This window comes from Pseudophryne corroboree, chromosome 4 (genome assembly GCF_028390025.1).
Source record: "Pseudophryne corroboree isolate aPseCor3 chromosome 4, aPseCor3.hap2, whole genome shotgun sequence".
In the NCBI taxonomy this organism is placed as follows: Eukaryota; Metazoa; Chordata; class Amphibia; order Anura; family Myobatrachidae; genus Pseudophryne; species Pseudophryne corroboree.
In genome coordinates this window covers 357195443-357221966 of record NC_086447.1, presented here as the reverse complement: position 1 = coordinate 357221966, position 26524 = coordinate 357195443, and the positions used below count along the sequence as shown (strand labels likewise).

General features: G+C 45.7%; 1 protein-coding gene across 1 annotated transcript in view; it reads right to left on the bottom strand.

Annotated features, from left to right (window-relative positions):
* LOC134910910 (mucin-3B-like) overlaps positions 1-26524 on the bottom strand; it is a 380580-nt gene that overhangs the window by 269403 nt on the left and 84653 nt on the right. Inside the window, exons 8-10 of the mRNA XM_063919296.1 lie at positions 19046-19159; positions 18824-18937; positions 18369-18491 (exon numbers count right to left, since the gene is read on the bottom strand). Of these exons, the coding sequence (XP_063775366.1) occupies positions 18369-18491; positions 18824-18937; positions 19046-19159 (351 nt within the window). The remainder of the gene's footprint in view (positions 1-18368; positions 18492-18823; positions 18938-19045; positions 19160-26524) is intronic.

Here is a 26524-nt window from a genome sequence, read left to right as displayed (position 1 = left end):
CTCCGTTCTAGACAACTTTTTTGTAAACTGGAGAAATGTACCTTCGAAGTACAATCTGTCACCTTCTTAGGTTAAATCATTTCTAGGACCGACCTGCAGATGGACTCTGCAAGAGCTCAAAGCAGTCCTCAACTGGCCTCTTCCAACTGGTCAGAAGATTCAGGTGTGATAGCTGCAATTGATAGTTTCATGGAGGAGTTCTTGTCAAAATAAAAGGAGTACTCCACGTCCGAGTACTATAACATTTGTCCTTCTGAGAGGAAAGATCAAAGTGTAATCCCTCGCAGGACTGGACCTGGTAGAAGTGGTGCTTGCCCTGAATTGCAATACATCAAGATTATAAAATAATATCCAGTTAGGAGGAAACATTTAAAAAACATTTTACAAATTGGTGCTGCTGTAAGGTCCGTTCTCTGAGATGTAATCCTCACCACTCGTATCAGCTGGGAGAATGGTAATCTTCTCTTTAAAGAATGGATAGCAATGCACCAGTCCTCAGTTAAAAGGCACTATTTAAGATTGAGAGCCTGAAAGGCATTTTTCAACACATGGACATACGATAGGATTTTTCTTTTATGCCCTTTGATCACATACTTTGCTGCTGATGCTGCTGAGACGAGAGTCAGTGGATTTACAATTTACGATCTACATATGTCCCCAATGGGACTGAATGAGGAATTGAATATGTCAATTTTTCTATAAATATGCATGTAACTGGTGGGCCCCATTAGCTATAGTGTATGAATAGCTTTATTTGTTATTGCACCGCACTAGGAGACCTGGTAGTACTGCACAAGTAATCTCTTTTTATAATGTCTAATTAGTATCTCTTTCATACATATTGTGTGTTGATTTACCTTTTCCATTTGTAATTTGTTTATTTTATGTGAAAACATTGGTATTATCTTGCGGTGATGCTGTGGTAATGACATTACTCCTTTAAGCGCATAGTTGTAATTTCTACGGAGTAGATATCCCATAGATAATATAAATTTGGTTGGTATTGTCTAAATCGACATTATGTTTTAACTAGACCTTTTTACCTACAACAACACTATAAGTATATATTCAGCAGCTATGTTTATTATATCGCCATGACAACCATTGTGTAACAGCAAGTTGTTTTTGGTACCTAGGAACTCTTACTCTGCCCTCTGCAATGTGTCTGCGACTAGAGGTTCCGGCGTCTGACGTAACTTTCGCCGTGGCACAGACGCTGTATCGGGACCATTCGGGAAGGCGGACGGAGAGCTACTGTGTACCGATGGGGGAGGGTAAACACCATACACAGATGAGACAATTACCTTACATCCATATATTTTGCTCTGGTGGTAAATTTATTGTGTCTACCCTTTGATAAAGGTGTGTGAAGCACCAAAACAGCTGTTAGGGCTTTCAGGAGGAATGTCTCCCATGCTGTACCGAGCGCTGACTGGGTACATGTAAAGTATAATGCGTTTCCTTGACTTAAGCTTTTGTCAAATGGAAAACTTTTTATGGAACTAAAACTCACTTTGCACTTCATTGCTACAAGGTTGTGCTGGTCCCTGTCCTTTAGTTTGTTGTTATGCTGCTGAAGATAGATATATATATATATATATATATATATATATATATATATAAGAAGTAGAAATAGCCTGGCACTCCTCCTGATGTTACTGTGCCCGGTGCCCTCAGTAAGCTGAAATGGCTAGGTAGAGAAAGAAGACTGCGGCACTCCAGGTCTTGTAAAAAGTTGAATTGTATTCAAAGGATCACAACATGGTACACCAACGTTTCAGGGTGTCTAGCCCCTTTGTCACATCTATGTATGACTAAGCTAATGAGGTTCTCCCACCCACCCAGGCCTTACCACCCACCCATCGTTATGTTGTTTAAACAGGACATGCACAGTTTAATAAACCCATCGTTTCAGCAACAGGTGGTCCCCCTGGAAAAAGCTTGCCAAGTTCTCCAAATCATAGCTAGCTACAAACATACCACCTCCATCTTTGATGATTTTCACATTATGAGAAGAGGCAAGAGGAAGAGGACAGTGTCAAGAAGGTGATTAAAAATTAGAGAGGCACATGCAATCAGGAACAACACACATGCTTTTACCTCCACTCCTATATTGGTGTGGAACAGAAAGGACTTCAACCAAGCAAATATATAATTACCACAATACTGGACAAACTGAAAAACTAGGGGCCAAAGCCTCCAAAATTGTACCCCCATTCTCCATGTTCATGGATTAAGATAGTCTCGGATTTAATGCTGGGATGCAAATAAACTGGTGTATACCACAGGATCAAGATGGATATTTTCCCTCCAGGGAGTCTGGAGACTTATTTTGTGAAAATCTCGTGGGTTTCTTTTTTCCATTTTTTTATTGCATTTTTATTTACATATTTTGTGGCAGATGCCTTATTTTTGTTTTTCACAGCTCCCAGTTACACGCATGTGAGCATACCTGTGTGTCCCAGTTACACCACGTGAGCATACCTGTGTGTCTTTTTCATATTTAATCTTTAAATAAAGCAGCCCCTTAGATGTTTTAGCAGCCCCTCCTGAGCCCCCATAGCAGCCCAGGATGGGGCAAGTTGAGATCGGGTGGGTTCGGTACAGTACTAAGCATGACTGTGCAGTGATTTTTTGTTATTCAGCCCCTGCCCTAGTGGAGCTTACCACTCTACAGTCGAAAATAATTTCATACTTTTAAGTAGGACTGCAATGCTAACCTACATGCCCACAGCATGCCTCAGCCTAGCAAGCCAGACATCTTCCTGGCTGTAAGCCACCATGAACCTCCATACTGGGCCTTATTCAGTAACTGTTTGTACCTCACAGGAGCTCCTGGCCCATCTAGTGCTGCAGTGCAATGGAAATCTGATGCAATGCAAGATCACTGAAACTCTGTTCTTCTAACACCACAAGGTCTTGCGATAACCCTACGAAGCCCTTAGTAAAAGAACCCGGTACAACAAATGTGCAGCTTGTAAATAAATAATCCCAAAATGTGGAACATCAATAATAAATCAAAATTAAGCCTGACTAATTGGAGCCATTCATTTAAGTGAGTCCCTAACATTAAATAACTGAGAAGAACCTCTAATGCTCTGACAGAAAATCTGTCTTTTACCTCTCCGGCAGTTGCACTGGTTTATGATTCTGTCTCTTCTGAGTCACACTTACTTTGGCCACAAATGTGGTCTCTCCCCACTTTATTTAAAAAACAGTCAAAATAGCAATTTCTATTTCCACCTTTGAGGCTATGTTTTCACAAATCCGTTTGTAATGTTAAAGCTTGTTTCATATCTGCTCTAGGCTTTCATTTAAACCTATGATCAAGTACAGCAGCACCCCCAGAATTATACGGCAGCACCTCTGGGCATATCAGCACCCCCGGAATTATACGGCAACACCTCTGGACATATACAACATAGGCAGCATCCCTGGAGAATTACACATCACAGCAGACAGTCAACAGCACCCCTGGACTTAAACGACAGTGGGGCAGCTCCCCTGGACTGATAGGGCAGAGTGGCAGAATCCCATATAGGGCAGCACCCCTGGAATGATGTGGCAGACAAAGAAAAGACGTGCAAAATGGAATTTTCCGTGGGCCCTCCCACCCACTCTTATTTTGTATAAACAGGACATGCACACTTTAACAAACCAATCATTTCAGCGACAGGGTCAGCCACATGACTGTGGCTGAAATGATTGATTTGTTTGGGCCCCCAGCAAAAAAGAAGCAATCAATCTCTCCTTTGCACAAACTGGCTCTACAGTGGCAAGAGGTCGTCCTCATCCTCAGATTCCCCCCCCCTTAGTGTTTTCATCTTCACAGAGAAATAATATTCAAACAAACCACATCATTTAGGTGTCAGTAGATTGCTTATGCTATTACCCAAAGTTTCTGAACTTGACAATGACATAATGAATTGGCTGAAGGTGACTTATAAGGGAGGATGTTCCTAGGTGGTTAACATCCTTACCTCTACTTATTATGGGTTGAAAAAGGCAACCGATGGCTTGACACCTGTTGTCCGGATTTGTGGAGAAATAATTCCACACCGAAGAGGTGGCTTTTTTGGTACTTTGCACAAGCATGACAAGCATGACAATGGGCTTTTTCATCCCATGGACAACAACTGTCTCCATTGGTGCCTCATTCAAACAAATCACATCACCATCAGAATCCTCATTGTTAACTTCCTCTGCAGTGCCAGCTGCACCCATATCCTCCTCATCCTGGTGTACTTCTACAGTGACATCCTCAATCTCAATATCAGCAACTGGACCGGTGGTGCTCCTCCCAGCACTTGCAGAGGGCGTGCAAATGGTGGTAGGAGCCTCCTCTTCCCATACAGTGTTGTGAAGGTCAGGCCTAGACATCGCAACCGCGGACAGTGCCAGCGCCTCTGTATTTTCACAACACCCCTGTAATTTTACAGCATACAAGACAAGGCCAGTGTCCATTTATTTTCACTGCACTCCTGTATTTTACAGCATACAGGGCCAGTGTACTTTTATTTTAATAGCAGTACCCCTGTATTTTTACAGCATAGAGGACCTGTGTACTTTCATTTTAACAGCAGCACCCCTGTATTTTTACAGCATACAGGACCAGTGTACTTTTATTTTAAAAGCAGCACCCCTGTATTTTTACAGCATACAAGACAGGGCCAGTGTACATTTATTTTCACTGCATCCCAGAATTTTTACATAATACAAGACAGGGCCAGTGTACTTTTTTTTAACAGCACCCCTGTATTTTTACAGCATACAAGACAGGGCCTGTATACTTTTATTTTAACAACAGCACCCCACAATTTTTACAGCATACAAGACAGGACCAGTGTATATTGATTTTCACTGCACCCCAGAATTTTTACAGCAGACAAGACAGGGCCAGTGTACATTTATTTTCACTGCACTCCACATTTTTTACAGCCAGCACCTCTGTATTTTCATAGCATACATGAGGACAGTGCCCCTGCCCCTGTACAACACAGTGACCGCCAGGGCAGCAACACCCATGTACAGCTGCAGCACCCCTAACAGCACATGAAACACCAGTGACAGCCAGGACAGCACTTCTAACACCACAGGTACACCACAGTGACAGGAACAGCTCCCTTACAGAGCACACACTGACCCCACCCGATGCCATCACCCACAGAGAGACAGAGGTCTGTCTCCCTCACTCTCTAAGCCCAGAGTGAAAATGGAGAACCGAATCAGCTCATCTGTATATATATACAATCACCCACCATACTTAATTTCCCAGCAGGGTCAGATGCAGCAGCAGCACAGCAGCCAGCCCATTGGGTCACTAATGGGGGCAAGAGCAAGAGTAGCTGCATCATGCCATTGACCCCGCCCTCTTGCAGTGTGAGTCTCAGGTGTTTATATGGGTGGTGCCAAATGCCATGAAGGGGTGGGTTCAATTATCTTTGGGTACTCAGGAACCTCCCCCCTTCCCCGCATGGACCATTGCATTGTAAATTTCCACCATCCCTGGGTGAGCTCTGTAATAAATTTAGCTAATGATTAGTCCAGGTCAGCAGTGCCACACGTGGATTTACAAAGTGGGTGGATCTTAGTCATACAAGCTGTACATAGACAACTTTTCATGACACTTTAAACACTTAAAAAGGTCCATTATGTTAATCAACCAGATCCATCGCTGGTACTGCTCTTTCTGTCTGGCATAATAGAGAAAGGATAGATAAGGTGGACCAATTTAGTACACAATCAACAGGAATATAATGAAATTACAACTTATTCTTTATAGAGAAATAGGTTTATAAATCATAAAAATAATGCTTCCATGGTTAGAAGATACAGAAGAGAGCATCAGCATCTATGGGTTCTATTAGTCTGGCAACTTTAGGCATAGGAAAAAGCTCAACAAGATGTAGATTGAAAGTAAGGTTATAAGGCGATTACATTTTGGGTGTTTTGTGTTTTTAAACATTTTTACCCCAATTTGTTGAAATGCATCCCCTTGCGGGCTTGCTTCGCTCACCACTCTTCAGGCTCGGTGGCTCGCTTCACTCGCCACAAGGTTACTATTGGTAATAGTTTGTGACATGGCTTGTCAATTGGATGAAATGTTTCCCCTCGCTTTGCTCAATGGAGAAGTATTTACTTGTTTCAGATTTTAAAGTTAACTACACTGTATGTCCTCTGTGGGTAGAGCAAAGTTAATCTCTAATTGCATTTCTGAGAAATAATAGGATTTTGGTACTTACCAGATAAATCCTTTTCTTTGAATTCATAGGGGGCACTGGAGTACTCTTGGGATATGGATGGGGCATAGCCGGGAATGGCACATTTAAATATTTTAATTAGTAACTGGTCACCCCCTCCATACTCCCATAGAGCCTTCAGTATTTTTACTGAGCCGAACAGGAGCGATAGAGAGGATCAACCATAGAGAATTACATATAACATTATAATATAACGATCAACACTAAAGTTGACACATAACGTAACTGACAACTAAGCAGTTGACACCATAATAGATATCACCGTAATATTGTATCCATCGTGATAATGTGTTACCATAAGATCCACTGATCTTACCACAAGCCAGGTAAAACTGCTCTGGGTGGGCGTCCAGTGCCCCCTATGGATTCAAAGAAAAGGATTTATCTGGTAAGTACCAAAATCCTATTTTATTTTTCATCCACTAGGGGTCACTGGAATACTCTTGGGACGTACCAAAGTTTACCCCTTGGGCGGGAGTGCTGTTTGGCACCTGTAACACTAGACGGCCAAAGCAAGATGCTGATGCAGTAAACTTAGCAAACTTGTAAAAACGCACCAACATGCGCACTGATGGTCATGCACCGATGACCATGTAGCAGCTCGTCTAAGTTGTTTCTTAGAAGGTCCATGACCTGCTGCCCATGACGTTCCCAAAGAATGTGTGGAATGGTCTGATACTGATGCAGGCGGTTGTAGCCTGCCCATGACGTTCCCAAGAACGTGTGGAATGGCCTGACACTGATATAGGCGGTTGTAGCCTATGATGAAGCTAAGCCTGACGTATGGTATAAGGTCTGCTTGGAAGCTGGCAAAGCCATCTTAACTACATTATAGAGAGCAAACTATGTGTCTGTTTTACGTACAGTTGATGTTTGGGCTACATAAACGCGTAGTGCGTGTACCACATCTAAACTGAAGTTCCTGAACCTACTGATAACACAGGAACTACGATTGATTAAGTGATGTGTAACATCTTTCGTAAGAAAACGGAATTCGTGCAAAGTTCCGCTCTATGATCATAAAACACCAGATACGGTGGCTTGCATATCAAGGCACCCAATGTTAAAACACGCCTTGCTGAGGCAAAGGCTAAGAGAAACAGTTTTCCTGTTTTCCAAGTGAGAAACTTAACATCCACTTGATGTAAGGGTTCAAAATATGAAGACTGCAAAAAAATAAAAAAAAAATAAACCCAGATTCAAGTCCCACAGCTCTGTAGGTTGTATAAATGGAGGTCGTACTCTGAGGACACCTTGCAGGAAGGTGTGTACAATTGGCAAAAGAGCCAAACGCCTTTGAAGGTAAATTGACAAGGCAAAGACCTGCACCTTGAGTATAGAAACGTAGTCCTCCACCTAACCCAGTCTGTATAAATATTAAAAGACAGGATAACTTGAAAGATGATGTCGGAAACGTCCGAGCTTCCCACCAACCTATATAGGCACGCTAAATCCTGTGATAATGAGCTGCCGTAACTGGCTTCCTTGCACGTAACCTGGTTGGTAGAAACAGATTCTGGAACGCCCTCCCTTCTTAAGAGGGCGGTTTCAACAGCCACCCCAGCAAACGCAGCCATGCTAAATTGGTAAAGAAACGGATCCTGTTGTAAAAGGTCCGGATGTGGCGGAAGCGGTCAAGGATCGTCTGCGAGTAGTTCGCGGAGATCCGAGAACTATGCTCTCCGAGGCCAATATGGCACCACTAGTATGACCGTCATGGACTCTCGTTTGGTCTGCTTTAGCAACCGAGGAAGCAGCAGAAATGGTGGAAACAGATGTACAAAGCTGTACGGCCACGCGATTGTGAGAGCATCCACTGCCTCTGCCTTTGGAGCTCTTGTTCTGGACACATACTGGGATGTTTGATGATTTTTGGCGAGATGCCATTAGATCCCCCTGTGGGTAATTCCACCGCTGGACCAACATCTGGAACGCTTCTGAAGTCAATGCCCAGTTTACTGGATGAAAATCCTGACAGCTGGGATAATCTGCCTCCCAGTTGTCCACTCCAGAATAAACACTGGCGACATTTCTGGTGACGCTCGGCCCAATTGAGGTTTTGTGCATCTTCCCGCATGGCCATACGACCTCGAATTCCTCCTTGGTCTGTATGCGACGGCTGTCGCGTTGTCTGACTGCACCTGGACAGTCTGAGACCGGAGCATGTGCACTGTTTGTTGCAGCGCGTTGGAAATTGAGTTCCAGGTCATTAATTGACAGCAATCTTCCGTGATCTGACCAGAGACCCTGAAGTTGACAATGTTGTTTTTTTTTGGACTCGCGTCCGTTGTAAGAATTATTCAATTCCAGATGCCGAACATTCTCCCTGCGGTGAGATTGTGTACTGGGAGCCACCAGGGTAGTGATACTCTGGCCCTTGAAGACAACCGCACTTTCTGAAGAATTAGTAGATGCGTGCAATAACATTCAGGTGAAAATGACCTGCGTGAACTCCTGCGATCTGGAGTGTGTCGAAAGACGCCACCCTCCTTCCTAATAGTCGAATGCCCAAATGCACCGAGTCAGTTAGTGGATTGCGTATTAACTGTACGCGATGACGAACATTTTGTGTTGTGTTCTGGCAGGGAAATCCGTTTATCCACGGAATCACTCATATGCATGAATCCTTTATGACGGAATGAGGGTTTATTTCTTGAGGTTGATAATCCAACCGTGTTGAACGACGCCATTGTATGTTAGTAAGTCACGTTGCAGGAATAAGCGTTGAGACGGAGCGTTGATGAGCAGATCTCCAAAGTACAGAACTGTTATCATTCTCAGGGATCTGAGCTGTGCTATCATGCCAGCTTTTACTTGTTACTACCCGAGGCGCCGATAAGAAGCCAACCGGTAGTGTTTGAAAGTAAGAATGGTTTTTACAGCAAACCATAAGTAGGCCTGATTCGTCGAAATACGAGATCCATCGTAATCCGGTATTACTGCGGATCCAACCTGCAGTCACCGACTGCAAGTATTCTATGTTGAATCTGTAGCAAGCGACGTACTGTTGTGGATGTCCACAACTGACGATCAGAGATGCTGGAACCGTAGACTACCACATGTTCTATGTATGGTTGTTCCTGTAGCACGGCGCTGAATGGACCGAGGTGTGAAGACAATATCCTGAGTAGTTCCATTCCGGAATTTGCGTAGACAATGGTAGGAAATGAGATTTTCCCCCTCGTGGTCTGCGAAGGGCAGGTGTCCAAGACAGGACCAAACCTCTAGCCAGCGTAAGGTAATGCCTCTATTCTCATTTGGAATCCGACTCCGCCTGTTAAGAACGTAGTCAAAGTGGACGTCGTGCCGCAACTAGTGAAGCTGAAAAGCGAGAACAAAACTGGCTGACGTTCACAGAAGCTGTCATCAGCGAGAAGTGTAAGGTGTTCTTCTTGTAGGGCAAACGTGAACTGGAGTGCCATGCCACTACAGCCTTGTTAACCCAAAACCCCAACCAAAGCAGGGCGAACCCTACTGCTGTATACTGTATGGTACACTCCGATGGGTAGTTAAACGTTGTAGGCGGATACTGACGGGGGATAACACCAATAATTCCAATTGTCTCTCATTGGAAATTGTTCAGCCTTCGTTGAGAACCTGACGTACTGGCCTGTTGCTATGAGGGCTGGCGGTGAAATGACAGCATCAATTTATAAGACAAATAATCTCAATTTGTACCCCCAGGCAGTACATGTGCCCGCATTCCCCCCAAGGAGGATCGTCAAGGGTCCGTCTGTGCAGTCGTATTTGTGACCGACTTATCAGCGAAGCTGCTTGTTTGACTTTGCATTAGACTTACTCATTATGTACACCGACCAGCCAGTATAGAAGGATAGACCAATATCGTGACTTAGTACCACGGAAGTAAAGTGTGTATAAATCCACATTACAGAGTACTGTACAAAAACAAATAAAATAAAATTCCTAACAACACCCCAGCTCCTCAAGTGGCTGAGTGTTGTAGGGCAGCAACTTCCTGGGAAGAACCAGGAAGTAATGTTAAAATGGTGTCCACCATGTGCTTGTTTATTGCAAGAATAGGCTTTTAATGTTAGCTGATACACCAATCTCTCTCTCGCTCTCTCTCTCTCTCTCTCTCTCTATATATATATATATATATATATATATAAATATATCTATATATATACATATACACACATATAAAAGGTATATACACACAATCAGACCTCTGTAAATATATATATACCCATATACACACACCCATATATATATATATACATATATCTATAAGTAACAGAGGCTCTTATATTGTTCAGCAGTCATGAAACTAACTGTGACCCCCTCACAGGCTTAAAAGCCTGAGCTGTTTGCTGCCTAAATGCAGTTTAGTTATTGGGGCCTACCTGCGGGCATTCATCCCCCCCTCTCTCTCCAATCTCCCCTTCAGAGAGCATCGAAGCCACTACTTGTCACTTCTTGTCTTTGGTTTTATTGCAATACTTGCATTTATAATATGCTGTATGCTGTTCACAGATTTTGTTTTTATTCCATGTACTTTATTGTTTTTCTGTTAGTACTGTACATAAAATCTTAAGGTGTGTACACTAGAGATGAGCGGGTTCGGTTCCTCGGAATCCGAACCCGCCCGAACTTCATTTTTTTTTACACGGGGCCGAGCGACTCGGATCTTCCCGCCTTGCTCGGTTAACCCGAGCGCGCCCGAACGTCATCATCCCGCTGTCGGATTCTCGCGAGGCTCGGATTCTATCGCGAGACTCGGATTCTATATAAGGAGCCGCGCGTCGCCGCCATTTTCACACGTGCATTGAGATTCATAGGGAGAGGACGTGGCTGGCGTCCTCTCCGTTTATAGAGAAGAGAGTGAGGCTAGAGTAGAGAGAGACACAGTAGTAATTTTGGGGAGCATTAGGAGGAGTACTACTACTTGCTGAAGTGATAGATAGATAGTGTGACTGTATAATGTATATCTGACTTGTGGGGGAGACACTGACAGTGGGGAGCAGTTAGAGTCTGAGAGCAGGACTCAGGAGTACATATAACGTACAGTGCACACTTTTGCTGCCAGAGTGCCACACTGCCATTGTGACCACACTGACCACCAGTATAATATATATTGTGATTGTCTGCTTAGGAGTACTACTTGCAAGTTGCTGATAGTGTGACCAGTGACCTGACCACCAGTTTAATCATCACCACCAGTTTAATATATATATATATATATATATATATATATAATTGTATATAATATATATATAATATTGTATACCACCTACCCGTTTTTTTTTTTCTTTCTTCTTCTTTATACATACTACTATAGTAGCTTACTGTAGCAGTCTGCGGTGCTGCTGAGCTGACAGTGTCCAGCAGGTCCGTCATCAGTCATTACATAATAAATATATATACCTGTCCGGCTGCAGTACTAGTGATATTATATATATATATATTGATTTCATCTCATTATCATCCAGTCTATATTAGCAGCAGACACAGTACGGTAGTCCACGGCTGTAGCTACCTCTGTGTCGGCAGTCGCTCGTCCATCCATAATTGTATACCACCTACCCGTGTTTTTTTTTTTTCTTTCTTCTTTATACATACTACTATAGTAGCTTACTGTAGCAGTCTGCGGTGCTGCTGAGCTGACAGTGTCCAGCAGGTCCGTCATCAGTCATTACATAATAAATATATCTACCTGTCCGGCTGCAGTACTAGTGTGATATTATATATATATATATATTGATTTAATCTCATTATCATCCAGTCTATATTAGCAGCAGACACAGTACGGTAGTCCACGGCTGTAGCTACCTCTGTGTCGGCAGTCGCTCGTCCATCCATAATTGTATACCACCTACCCGTGGTTTTTTTTTTTCTTTCTTCTTTATACATACTACTATAGTAGCTTACTGTAGCAGTCTGCGGTGCTGCTGAGCTGACAGTGTCCAGCAGGTCCGTCATCAGTCATTACATAATAAATATATATACCTGTCCGGCTGCAGTACTAGTGATATTATATATATATATATTGATTTCATCTCATTATCATCCAGTCTATATTAGCAGCAGACACAGTACGGTAGTCCACGGCTGTAGCTACCTCTGTGTCGGCAGTCGCTCGTCCATCCATAATTGTATACCACCTACCCGTGGTTTTTTTTTTTCTTTCTTCTTTATACATACTACTATAGTAGCTTACTGTAGCAGTCTGCGGTGCTGCTGAGCTGACAGTGTCCAGCAGGTCCGTCATCAGTCATTACATAATAAATATATATACCTGTCCGGCTGCAGTACTAGTGATATTATATATATATATATTGATTTCATCTCATTATCATCCAGTCTATATTAGCAGCAGACACAGTACGGTAGTCCACGGCTGTAGCTACCTCTGTGTCGGCAGTCGCTCGTCCATCCATAAGTATACTAGTATCCATCCATCTCCATTGTTTACCTGAGGTGCCTTTTAGTTGTGCCTATTAAAATATGGAGAACAAAAATGTTGAGGTTCCAAAATTAGGGAAAGATCAAGATCCACTTCCACCTCGTGCTGAAGCTGCTGCCACTAGTCATGGCCGAGACGATGAAATGCCAGCAACGTCGTCTGCCAAGGCCGATGCCCAATGTCATAGTACAGAGCATGTAAAATCCAAAACACCAAATATCAGTAAAAAAAGGACTCCAAAATCTAAAATAAAATTGTCGGAGGAGAAGCGTAAACTTGCCAATATGCCATTTACCACACGGAGTGGCAAGGAACGGCTGAGGCCCTGGCCTATGTTCATGGCTAGTGGTTCAGCTTCACATGAGGATGGAAGCACTCAGCCTCTCGCTAGAAAACTGAAAATACTCAAGCTGGCAAAAGCACCGCAAAGAACTGTGCGTTCTTCGAAATCCCAAATCCACAAGGAGAGTCCAATTGTGTCGGTTGCGATGCCTGACCTTCCCAACACTGGACGTGAAGAGCATGCGCCTTCCACCATTTGCACGCCCCCTGCAAGTGCTGGAAGGAGCACCCGCAGTCCAGTTCCTGATAGTCAGATTGAAGATGTCAGTGTTGAAGTACACCAGGATGAGGAGGATATGGGTGTTGCTGGCGCTGGGGAGGAAATTGACAAGGAGGATTCTGATGGTGAGGTGGTTTGTTTAAGTCAGGCACCCGGGGAGACACCTGTTGTCCGTGGGAGGAATATGGCCGTTGACATGCCTGGTGAAAATACCAAAAAAATCAGCTCTTCGGTGTGGAAGTATTTCAACAGAAATGCGGACAACATTTGTCAAGCCGTGTGTTGCCTTTGTCAAGCTGTAATAAGTAGGGGTAAGGACGTTAACCACCTCGGAACATCCTCCCTTATACGTCACCTGCAGCGCATTCATAATAAGTCAGTGACAAGTTCAAAAACTTTGGGCGACAGCGGAAGCAGTCCACTGACCAGTAAATCCCTTCCTCTTGTAACCAAGCTCACGCAAACCACCCCACCAACTCCCTCAGTGTCAATTTCCTCCTTCCCCAGGAATGCCAATAGTCCTGCAGGCCATGTCACTGGCAATTCTGACGATTCCTCTCCTGCCTGGGATTCCTCCGATGCATCCTTGCGTGTAACGCCTACTGCTGCTGGCGCTGCTGTTGTTGCTGCTGGGAGTCGATGGTCATCCCAGAGGGGAAATCGTAAGACCACTTTTACTACTTCCACCAAGCAATTGACTGTCCAACAGTCCTTTGCGAGGAAGATGAAATATCACAGCAGTCATCCTGCTGCAAAGCGGATAACTGAGGCCTTGGCATCCTGGGTGGTGAGAAACGTGGTTCCGGTATCCATCATTACTGCAGAGCCAACTAGAGACTTGTTGGAGGTACTGTGTCCCCGGTACCAAATACTATCTAGGTTCCATTTCTCTAGGCAGGCGATACCGAAAATGTACACAGACCTCAGAAAAAGAGTCACCAGTGTCCTAAAAAATGCAGCTGTACCCAATGTCCACTTAACCACGGACATGTGGACAAGTGGAGCAGGGCAGGGTCAGGACTATATGACTGTGACAGCCCACTGGGTAGATGTATGGACTCCCGCCGCAAGAACAGCAGCGGCGGCACCAGTAGCAGCATCTCGCAAACGCCAACTCTTTCCTAGGCAGGCTACGCTTTGTATCACCGGTTTCCAGAATACGCACACAGCTGAAAACCTCTTACGGCAACTGAGGAAGATCTTCGCGGAATGGCTTACCCCAATTGGACTCTCCTGTGGATTTGTGGCATCGGACAACGCCAGCAATATTGTGTGTGCATTAAATCTGGGCAAATTCCAGCACGTCCCATGTTTTGCACATACCTTGAATTTGGTGGTGCAGAATTTTTAAAAAAACGACAGGGGCGTGCAAGAGATGCTGTCGGTGGCCAGAAGAATTGCGGGACACTTTCGGCGTACAGGCACCACGTACAGAAGACTGGAGCAACACCAAAAACGCCTGAACCTGCCCTGCCATCATCTGAAGCAAGAAGTGGTAACGAGGTGGAATTCAACCCTATATATGCTTCAGAGGTTGGAGGAGCAGCAAAAGGCCATTCAAGCCTATACAATTCAGCACGATATAGGAGGTGGAATGCACCTGTCTCAAGCGCAGTGGAGAATGATTTCAACGTTGTGCAAGGTTCTGCTGCCCTTTGAACTTGCCACACGTGAAGTCAGTTCAGACACTGCCAGCCTGAGTCAGGTCATTCCCCTCATCAGGCTTTTGCAGAAGAAGCTGGAGACATTGAAGGAGGAGCTAACACAGAGCGATTCCGCTAGGCATGTGGGACTTGTGGATGGAGCCCTTAATTCGCTTAACAAGGATTCACGGGTGGTCAATCTGTTGAAATCAGAGCACTACATTTTGGCCACCGTGCTCGATCCTAGATTTAAAACCTACCTTGGATCTCTCTTTCCGGCAGACACAAGTCTGCTGGGGTTCAAAGACCTGCTGGTGAGAAAATTGTCAAGTCAAGCGGAACGCGACCTGTCAACATCTCCTCCTTCACATTCTCCCGCAACTGGGGGTGCGAGGAAAAGGCTCAGAATTCCGAGCCCACCCGCTGGCGGTGATGCAGGGCAGTCTTGAGCGACTGCTGATGCTGACATCTGGTCCGGACTGAAGGACCTGACAACGATTACGGACATGTCGTCTACTGTCACTGCATATGATTCTCTCCCCATTGAAAGAATGGTGGAGGATTATATGAGTGACCGCATCCAAGTAGGCACGTCAGACAGTCCGTACTTATACTGGCAGGAAAAAGAGGCAATTTGGAGGCCCTTGCACAAACTGGCTTTATTCTACCTAAGTTGCCCTCCCACAAGTGTGTACTCCGAAAGAGTGTTTAGTGCCGCCGCTCACCTTGTCAGCAATCGGCGTACGAGGTTACTTCCAGAAAATGTGGAGAAGATGATGTTCATTAAAATGAATTATAATCAATTCCTCCATGGAGACATTGACCAGCAGCAATTGCCTCCACAAAGTACACAGGGAGCTGAGATGGTGGATTCCAGTGGGGACGAATTGATAATCTGTGAGGAGGGGGATGTACACGGTGATATATCGGAGGATGATGATGAGGTGGACATCTTGCCTCTGTAGAGCCAGTTTGTGCAAGGAGAGATTAATTGCTTCTTTTTTGGTGGGGGTCCAAACCAACCCGTCATTTCAGTCACAGTCGTGTGGCAGACCCTGTCACTGAAATGATGGGTTGGTTAAAGTGTGCATGTCCTGTTTATACAACATAAGGGTGGGTGGGAGGGCCCAAGGACAATTCCATCTTGCACCTCTTTTTTCTTTAATTTTTCTTTGCGTCATGTGCTGTTTGGGGAGTGTTTTTTGGAAGGGCCATCCTGCGTGACACTGCAGTGCCACTCCTAGATGGGCCAGGTGTTTGTGTCGGCCACTAGGGTCGCTTATCTTACTCACACAGCTACCTCATTGCGCCTCTTTTTTTCTTTGCGTCATGTGCTGTTTGGGGAGTGTTTTTTGGAAGGGCCATCCTGCGTGACACTGCAGTGCCACTCCTAGATGGGCCAGGTGTTTGTGTTGGCCACTAGGGTCGCTTAGCTTACTCACACAGCTACCTCATTGCGCCTCTTTTTTTCTTTGCGTCATGTGCTGTTTGGGGAGTGTTTTTGGAAGGGCCATCCTGCGTGACACTGCAGTGCCACTCCTAGATGGGCCCGGTGTTTGTGTCGGCCACTAGGGTCGCTTATCTTACTCACACAGCTACCTCATTGCGCCTCTTTTTTTCTTTGCGTCATGTGCTGTTTGGGGAGTGTTTTTTGGAAGGGCCATCCTGCGTGACACTGCAGTGCCACTCCTAGATGGGCCCGGTGTTTGTGTCGGCCACTAGGGTCGCTTAGCTTACTCACACAGCTACCTCATTGCGCCTCTTTTTTTCTTTGCGTCATGTGCTGTTTGGGGAGTGTTTTTTGGAAGGGCCATCCTGCGTGACACTGCAGTGCCACTCCTAGATGGGCCCGGTGTTTGTGTCGGCCACTAGGGTCGCTTATCTTACTCACACAGCTACCTCATTGCGCCTCTTTTTTTCTTTGCGTCATGTGCTGTTTGGGGAGTGTTTTTTGGAAGGGCCATCCTGCGTGACACTGCAGTGCCACTCCTAGATGGGCCCGGTGTTTGTGTCGGCCACTAGGGTCGCTTAGCTTAGTCATCCAGCGACCTCGGTGCAAATTTTAGGACTAAAAATAATATTGTGAGGTGTGAGGTATTCAGAATAGACTGAAAATGAGTGGAAATTATGGTTTTTGAGGTTAATAATACTTTGGGATCAAAATGACCCCAAAATTCTATGATTTAAGCTGTTTTTTAGTGTTTTTTGAAAAAAACACCCGAATCCAAAACACACCCGAATCCGACAAAAAAAATTCGGTGAGGTTTTGCCAAAACGCGGTCGAACCCAAAACACGGCCGCGGAACCGAACCCAAAACCAAAACACAAAACCCAAAAAATTTCAAGTGCACATCTCTAGTGTACACACGGTAAGATTTTTTCTTACGATTTGTACTATGTAGTCAAAATCGTACAGAAAGTTCCCGATGCAATACCAATGCGCGGTCCCGCAAGGTCGGTATCGCAAGCCTAGATACACTGTGCAGGCAAGTCAATTTTGACTATCTTGTAGAAAAGTTAATAAAAATTGACACTTAGGGGCTAATTCAGACCTTATCGCTGTTGTGCATTTTCGCACAGTGGGCGATCAGGTCTGAACTGCGCATGCGTAGGCGCTGAAGTGCGTCGGCGCATGCCAGAGATGCAATCGACATCTCAGCCCAGCGATCGCCTCTGCCTTATTGACAGGCAGAGGCGTTCGCTGGGCGGGAGGGGGCAGGCCGGCGGTGTCGGGCTGCCATTTTGGGGGCACGATCCGGGCAATGTAAGTATGCCCGGACCGTGCCGGGGGTGGGCCGCGGCGGCTATTTGACGTCACACACAGCTGCTGCGACCCCGAGAGTGACGGGTAGCTCCCTGCCAGTGAGCAGGAGCTGCGCTGATAGGGAGCTACTCTTCAGGTACAATAGCATCACCGCCGTGCAATGCTTTTGTACCTGTGCAGGAGGGGCAGAGCCAAATATGTGGGACGGACTAGCCCTGTGCTGGGCGTTCCCCCGCATGTCTTTGAAAGTGATCGTAGATGTGCTAAATTTAGCACATCTACGATCAAGTCTGAATTGCCCCCTTAGCCAAAATCGTACAAAGCCAGTATCGCAAGCACAGTCATCTATGCTAGCGATACCGACCTAGCGCCGATTGCATAGTGAGAATCGGGGTTTAGCCCGAAACTCACCATGTGTACACACCTTTGCACTTTGTGGAACCTCTTAGAAAAAACTACCTGTGTCTGGGGCTATCTTTTACATATCTATAGGTATATGTATGAATAAAAACCACACATACACCCACACATATATAACCAAATCAATACAAATGTACAAAATGTAATTTAAAAGAACCAATTTGCTCAAATAATCACAGATAGCAGCGAAGGTATAATTGGCTTGTGGATGTAGCCAAAAAATCACCTGATAAAATTAATTTGAAGAACCTACCAAAATATAAACAAACAAATAAATGAATACATAAATAAATACCATTGCATATATATCCATTCCCTTGGTAGCCAGAATTGCACTTGCACTCATATGATCCTGGATGGTTTATGCATTGTGCATTAAGGCTGCATCCGTTACGTCCATTCAAACATTCATCCACATCTGGAATACAAAAATATATACAAAAAGCAGAAATTTGTAATATTCTCATTTCAATAAATATATTGTCAGTCGTCCAGCGGTTCTCAACCATCAAGTATCTCTGCTAGATCATGTTTTCAGAATTTCTGTCTGTGAAATCAGGTTGAATCGTTTATGACCAAGCAAAATAGATGAACTTATTTGCGCTTGATTAAAAAAAACCACAAATCAGGACCTGTTGGTGGTACTTGATGACTGGAGTTGAGAACCCCTGCTGTAGCCAATAGAAAATGTTACTGCAGAACAATACTACAAAATACTTTAACACTACAAAAATAATGTTGAAGTATTACCTGTGTTACAGCGCTTTCCTTCCCAGTTAGAAGGACATGAGCAGAAGAAATCATTTATTAGATCAATGCAGAATCCACCATTGTGACATGAAGTTCTAGTGCAATCATTAATATCTGTAATAGAGAGGGATATGTTAAGAAAAGAGATAATTGGTGAGTATATACAATAGTAGTAATACACTTCTACAATCACTGACAAAGTACTCTGACATAGTCACTCACTTATTTCACAGAATCTGCCGGTGAATCCAGGAACACAGGAGCAGGAAAAGGCATTGACCAAATTATTGCAAGTGGCGCCATTCCTGCAGGGGCTGCTCAGACATTCATCAATATCTGTATATAAAAATAATTTCAACATATTATTTTTTTTTAAATAATGCTATTGTGTTTTCATTTACTTTAACTTTTTAAATATTTATATCAAATTATGTTTCCCTCTGTAAGTAGTATATAATCAATGATTGTGAGGGGGCTGCAATAAGTTTCTACTACTGCCAGCACTGCTTGAAAATTTGTAATCATGACAGCAGTAACCAGGGGCGCAGCTAGATGGGGCTGGTGGGGCATATTCATCGGTGGAAATGGGAGGGGGCTGGTGCTGCAATCCAGGGGTCCCCTATGCAAAGGAATTTATCACCAGTGCTCCCCCTCCCCACTAGACCGCCAACACTCAATTTATTTATGCAAACCAAGGATCAGTATCACTCACTGCTGATGGTGGAAAAACGACAACATCTGGCAGCTCTTGGTGGTGTTATAGGCCTTACAAGGGGCATATGGGAAACACCTGTGCATGGGGAGCCTATTTTTCAATTTCCACTCCCATTCATGTAAAAATCTGGCTACACCACTGAAGGGGTGTACTACGAGATACCGGCACTCGGGATCTTGGCGCCCAGCACACCAGCACCAGGATCCCGACCGCCGGAATGATGGCAGTGGGACAAGCGCAAAAGAGCCCCTTGCGGCCTCGCTGCAATCGCCGCGCTGCGGGCACGGTGGCGTGCTGTGCGTCATAGAGTGGGAATAGAAGAGGGAGAATAGTTGGCGGTGTCCCGGTAGTTGGGATCCCGGCGCCTGTATACCGAGCGCCGGGATCCCGACAGACGGGATATCAAGTGCCTCCCCACTGAAGTAGCCAGTAGAATCTGGGTGTCAGAGACTGTATTTGTTGTGTGCACAGAACTGGGACCACTTGGTAATGTTGCATCATTTGATTTTGTGTCATCCCTTGTTTTTCCAATCAGTTCACCAGAACCTCTATCGATTATCCTACTTGTGTTTGTTTACCAGCTGCGTCCATTTGGTCAGTACAAACAGTCAGAAACTGTATTTGTTGTGGGCAGGAATGGATTATGGCTGGTGGGAGCCCAGGGGCAATAAAGTTAGTAAGAGCACCCCCTCAAAACAAACAAACACACACTGAAAATCCTGACCGTAGCCCCCCCCCCCCCGAAAAACACACACACCGCAATGTCTTACTTGGACACTGCAGCATGTGACGGACAGCAATAGACAGCAACAGAGAACATCTGCAAAGTCTCTCGCTGCATTTTACAACGCATTCCCACAAGATTGATACAACACAGACTTGCTCCTCTGCGCCAGCGGCCGCAATTAATAAACAGCAGACCACTGAATAGGACTACTCCACTTCACACACCAGTGTGTGGGAGCCCCTAAAGTATGGGGGCCCAGAACAACAACACCTGTCAACCCTCCCTTAATCCGGCCCTGATTGTGGGCAAGGAACTGTGACCACTTGGCAAAATTGGTGAGAACTGGCATGGATGAAATTAGGTGCACGGATGATGCTTTTACTTATTTGTTAGAACTCACAGGAGCATTGAGGCAGGACAGATTAAACCTACTGTAGGTAGATGAGATGTAATCATCCAGCTGGAGGTTAGTAGAAAATGGAAGCACACTCCAATGCGGTTTGAATCTTGCTCTGGATTAGCAGATGATAGTAGCTGTTTGCAAGAGAATACTAGTGTAGACTGCTCAAGGGTACTGGTAAGCAGTGGCGTAAGTTCGTCACAGTCGCCCGGAGGCAAGATAAATATTGGTGCCCCCCTATTTCCTATATTAAGATAAATATATGTATGTATGTGCACGTGTGTGTGTGTGTGTGTGTGTGTGTGTGTGTATATATGTGTGTGTGTGTGTGTGTGTGTGTGTGTGTGTGTGTGTGTGTGTGTGTGTGTGTGTGTGTATGGAGTGTTCTGAAAAAAATGATATACTGTATTTACACATGTAATTGTCTTTTATTTTAAATCACACATTTCTTAGCAGTCATACCCAGGATTAGAACCCATGACCTGTTACACTAACAGCAGACACTTTACTGATGGAGATATTTGCTCCTGTAGAGGAAGCATGACAATTCTAACTATATGAAGTTACGTGTAAGTGTCAGAGAAGTATCTTCATATAGTTAAAATTCTCATATTTCCTGTACAGGAGCAAATAGCTTCATCAGTAAGGTGTCTGCTTCCAGTGTAATAGTTTGTGGTTTCTAATCCTGGGTGTGATACTTGTAAAATGTGTATATTCAGTATAATAAAGAGGGTGTGATTTGTAAGGTGCAGGGACCAGTGAGGAAGTCGGACACTGAAAAGACAGGGGCGGTAATTCCAAGTTGATTGCAGCAGGAATTTTGTTAGCAGTTGGACAAAACCATGTGCACTGCAGGGGAGGCAGATTTAACATGTGCAGAGAGAGTTAGATTTGGGTGTGGTGTGTTCAATCTGCAATCTAATTTGCAGTGTAAAAATAAAGCAGCCAGAAATACCCTGCACAGAAATAAAATAACCCACCCAAATTTAACTCTTTCTGCACATGTTATATCTGCCTCCCCTGCAGTGCACATGGTTTTGCCCAACTGCTAACAAAATTCCTGCTGCGATCAACTTGGAATTACCCCCAGCGACAGCTATCAATTAACTTAATTCAATGGTGTCACAGAATGGGAGGAGAGGTGCCCCCCTTCAGAGCAGGAGCCCGGCGGCAGATGACTCCGTTGCCTCCCAGAGTTCTGCCTCTGCTGGTAAGTCTGCTGGTTGGTAGGTGGAGGAAGTTCCAGGTTATGTTGGTACAGGCTGTGATACACAGGTAATGCGACAAGGCTTCCAGCAGGACTTGGCATATTGCAGGCAGGAGCACACTGGTGTATGGAAAAGATGAGCACTAGAGGAGAGCACTAGCACAATGCTGTGAGGCTTGTATAGGATTGCTGAATATACTTACAGAGTCACATGCAAAAGAAGTCAGCAGATGGAGCTACTGACCAGTAACCAGGAACTACTGTATTGTTGAGACAAGTTGTACTGGCAATGTGCTAGTGAACTTGTGGAAATTAAGTATGGCACTCAGGGAGCAGATTAACTGTAGTGGTCATGTGGAATAATGAAGTCCAGAACAGGAGCAGAATGATCATATGATCAAAGACAAGATGGTGGCACCCATGTAGCAATGTATCTCAGAAAATGCTCTCACCGAAGATCCATATTTTAAATGGCATGTGGAAAATGAATAGCGCGGACATGCCTTGAGGAATAGTGACAGCGCCGGGTGAGGTAAGTAGGTTAGGACAACAGCAGTGTGACACTGGGTAGACTGTGGTCATAAAAAAACAATCACATTGTCAGCAAAAATACTCAGGTAGGCTGTGCGGCATTGCTCACTTTTTGTATTAAGTACTCAGTTAGTATTAAGGTGCATTATTTGTACCAAAAAAATCTCCAAACCATTACAATGCTACCACTAGCCTGGACCGTTGACACAAAGGGGGATGTATCAATGGATTCATGTTGTTTGCATTAAATCCTTACTCCACTATCTCCATAGCTATCATTTTCAGTTGTCAATTGTACAAATTGTACAACTGCATATTTCAGTTCGTCTGTCATCACGGGTTGGGGCTTGCAGACTGGCGCTGGGGATCCCGGCGGTCAGTATACTGACCCCGGGATCCCGGTAGCAGAATGCCAGCTGGGGGCGAGCTCAATAAAGCCACTTGTAAGCTCGCTGCGCTCGCCATGCAGTGGGCTCGGTGGCTCGCTGTGCTCCCCACAGGTTCTGTTCCCACTCTATGGGTGTCGTGGACACCCACGAGTGGGAATAGTGCGTGTGGGTCGGCTTTCTGTGTGCTGGCAATGTGATTGTTTGGGATCCCGGCGTCGGCATGGTGACCACCGTGATCCCGGGTGCCGGTCACATAACTGGATACCGTATACACTATAGTCTCAGTTTCCTTTTATAGATAACAGGAGTGGAACTTGGTATCGTCCTCTGTTTGTTTGTTGCTTGCATGCCACTTTGAACATGTGGTTATTTGAGTTACTGTGACATAGATATGACGCAGGTCAATAGATATCTTGGAAATGATGGTTCAAGTACGCAGCCAAGCAGAAACCCCATGTGACCCTCTTCCGGCAACTAATGATGACCACTTGTAAGTAACTGACTGCTGTTAAAATGGTAACCTGGGGTACATCATTATATGGCAGTTATTTGTAATGTGCAAATAGATCTTCTGTTATGTTTATTTATTGACCTTATGCTTATTTATTTGGACTAAGATAAACAGGAATGTAGTTAAGAAGATTTTGTTTACTAGTGGTGAAGAAGTATTTTAATCAATGAAACCTTGTGTACATGTTGTATTTTTATTACTCTATTAGCATAAAGGGCAGAGTTACTGTAACACATTTCCAACAGTGGCGTAACTACCGAGGGTGCAGGGGGGTGCAGCTGCTATGGGGCCCTGGCTGCTTCCAGGGACCGCAACTTCCCCTGCACCCTGCCACTGGGTACCTTCACCTCCAGACACAGGGCAGAACGTTCGTGGGGGATGTATTGGGGTGTGAAGGGGGCCCACACAACGGCAAACATTGTACCACTCCCAGCCTGTCCCGCCCCCTACCCGACTGCCAGTCATGATTAGCGGGTATTTAGGGGGCAGGGCCTAATGCAGTGAAGTGCCCGCCCCCATCAGAGACTGTGCCATTTGCAGCAATCAGGTAATGTCTCTCCTTCTCACTCCTTGCTCCCTCTCTCCCCGTGTCTCTCTTCTGCTTACTCCCCCTTTTCTCACTCACTCCCCCTCTCTCTCTCTCCTGCTCACTCCACCTCCCTCTCTCCCACCCTTTCCTGCTCAGTCCCACTCTTTCCCCCCTTCGCTCGCTCCTTTTCACTCCTCCCTTTTACTCCCCTCTCTCTCGCAACCTCTCTCTCTCCTACTCTCTCCCCCTCTCTTGCTCACTCCCCCTCCCTCTCTCCCCTCCCCCCCTCTCGCTCTCAATCCTCCCTCTATCCTGCTCATTCCCTCTCTCCCTGACACTCTCTCTCTCCCTGACATTGTCTTTCTCTCCCTATCTCTCTCTGACACTGCCTCTCTCTCCCTGACTCTGCCTCTCTCTCTCTCTGACACTTTTTCTGACAGACACTTCCTCTCTACCCGACACCTCTTCTCTCTTCCTCTCTGTCTCTTCCTGACACTCTCTCTCTGTCTTGATCCCCTCTCTTTCTCTCCCTCCCTAATACTGTGTGTCTCTCTCTCTCTCTCTACCACTCGCTCCTCTCCCTCTCTCCCCTCCTGGCATAGTTTTTCACTTTCGCACGCACTAGTTCTTTCTCTCTTCCTCGCTCTCTCTCCCTCACTCTCCCTGACACTGTAATTTCATCTCTCTCTGATGCTGTATCTCGCTATCTATCCCTGACACTGTTTCTCTCTCTCTATCTCCCTCTCTCTCTCTCTGACACTGTATCTCACTCTCCCTCCCTGACATGGGCCCTCATTCCGAGTTGTTCGCTCGGTATTTTTCATCGCATCGCAGTGAAAATCCGCTTAGTACGCATGCGCAATGTTCGCACTGCGACTGCGCCAAGTAACTTTACTATGAAGAAAGTATTTTTACTCACGGCTTTTTCTTCGCTCCGGCGAACGTAATGTGATTGACAGGAAATGGGTGTTACTGGGCGGAAACACGGCGTTTCAGGGGCGTGTGGCTGAAAACGCTACCGTTTCCGGAAAAAACGCAGGAGTGGCCGGGGAAACGGTGGGAGTGCCTGGGCGAACGCTGGGTGTGTTTGTGACGTCAACCAGGAACGACAAGCACTGAAATGATCGCACAGGCAGAGTAAGTCTGGAGCTACTCTGAAACTGCTAAGTAGTTAGTAATCGCAATATTGCGAATACATCGGTCGCAATTTTAAGAAGCTAAGATTCACTCCCAGTAGGCGGCGGCTTAGCGTGTGTAACTCTGCTAAATTCGCCTTGCGACCGATCAACTCGGAATGAGGGCCATTGTTTCTGTCTCTCTGACACTTTCTCTTTCTCCCTGACAATCTCTCTGCCTGATGCCCCCCTCTCTGTCTCTTTCTCTCTCTATCTCTCTCTCCTTGACACTCTTTATCTCTCCCTCTCTGTCTCTCACTGAGGGCAAGATGTACTAATCTCTCCCTCTGCGGTATTAGGGTTATCTCTACGCTCCCGGTGTTTGATCTTCATTAGTTGTTTTCCTCCTGCTGCCGGGCGCTCCCCAATGCTCCCTGTAGTTTCCGCGTCACACTGGTCGTCACTGCGGTCTGCCATAATCACCGCCGCACCCACTGATCCCTCCACAGCGGTTTTTCAGCACTGCGCTCCTCCTGTCAGTGAGTCGCGTATGCGCAGTAGTCTCTGCTTCCTACTACTGTGACTACTGCGCATGCGCGACTCCCTGACAGGAGGAGCGCAGCGCTGAACAACCGCTGTGGAGGGATCAGTGGCCGCGGCGGTGATTATGGCAGACTGCAGTGACGACCAGTGTGACGCGGAAACTACAGGGAGCATTGGGGAGCGCCCGGCAGCAGGAGGAAAACAACTAATGAAGATCAAACACCGGGAGCGTAGAGATAACCCTAATACCGCAGAGGGAGAGATTAGTACATCTTGCCCTCAGTGAGAGACAGAGACGGAGCCGTAACGGTAGATGCTAGAATCAGCCGTAACCCCCATTTTTCTCAGTAACGGCTAGTAACTCCGGCTTGTTACAGTTCCCTGCTCCTGTCACTCGTACTTGTGTTTATATGGTTGTTGCATACGGAGCCTGACGAAGAAGGTCACATGATGCGGAGACTGAAAGGAAGCGATGATTGATCAGCCTGCGGTAAGAGTGTAGTACATCCCGCCCTTACTTCTCCCACCTCTCTCTCACACACCCTCTCTCTCTCCCTGATGCCATGTCTCTCCCCTCTCATCCCTTTCTCCCTGTCAACCTCTCTCTCTCTCTCTCTCTTGGGGGTCTATTCATGTAGAAAATGAAAACAGAATTGCTACTTATCATTATACATCGCATCGCTTCGATGCGATGTATAGCTGTAATAAGTAGCAATTCATGTATACTCACCCTTCCGACGATGCGCTGCGGTGTCTGGGGCTCCTGCGGTGAGGTCTTCTCCAGCGGTCCCTCCCTGCGATGCGCGGAGTCCAGCGGCGGGTCCCTTTGCGCATGCGCAGCTTGATGACCTCCCGGCAGGCCGCAGTGGTTGCTGGGAGGTCGGGGGGTGGAGCCAGCGCGAGGTGCCGAGCTGCGATCAGGGAAGCATTGAGCTTCCCTGACGTCTCCGTACTACAGTTCAGGTTACGCCGTCCTCAGATGGCGAACCTGAACTCCATGGAGAAGCGGAAAGCAGAGCTTTCCGCACCTTCAT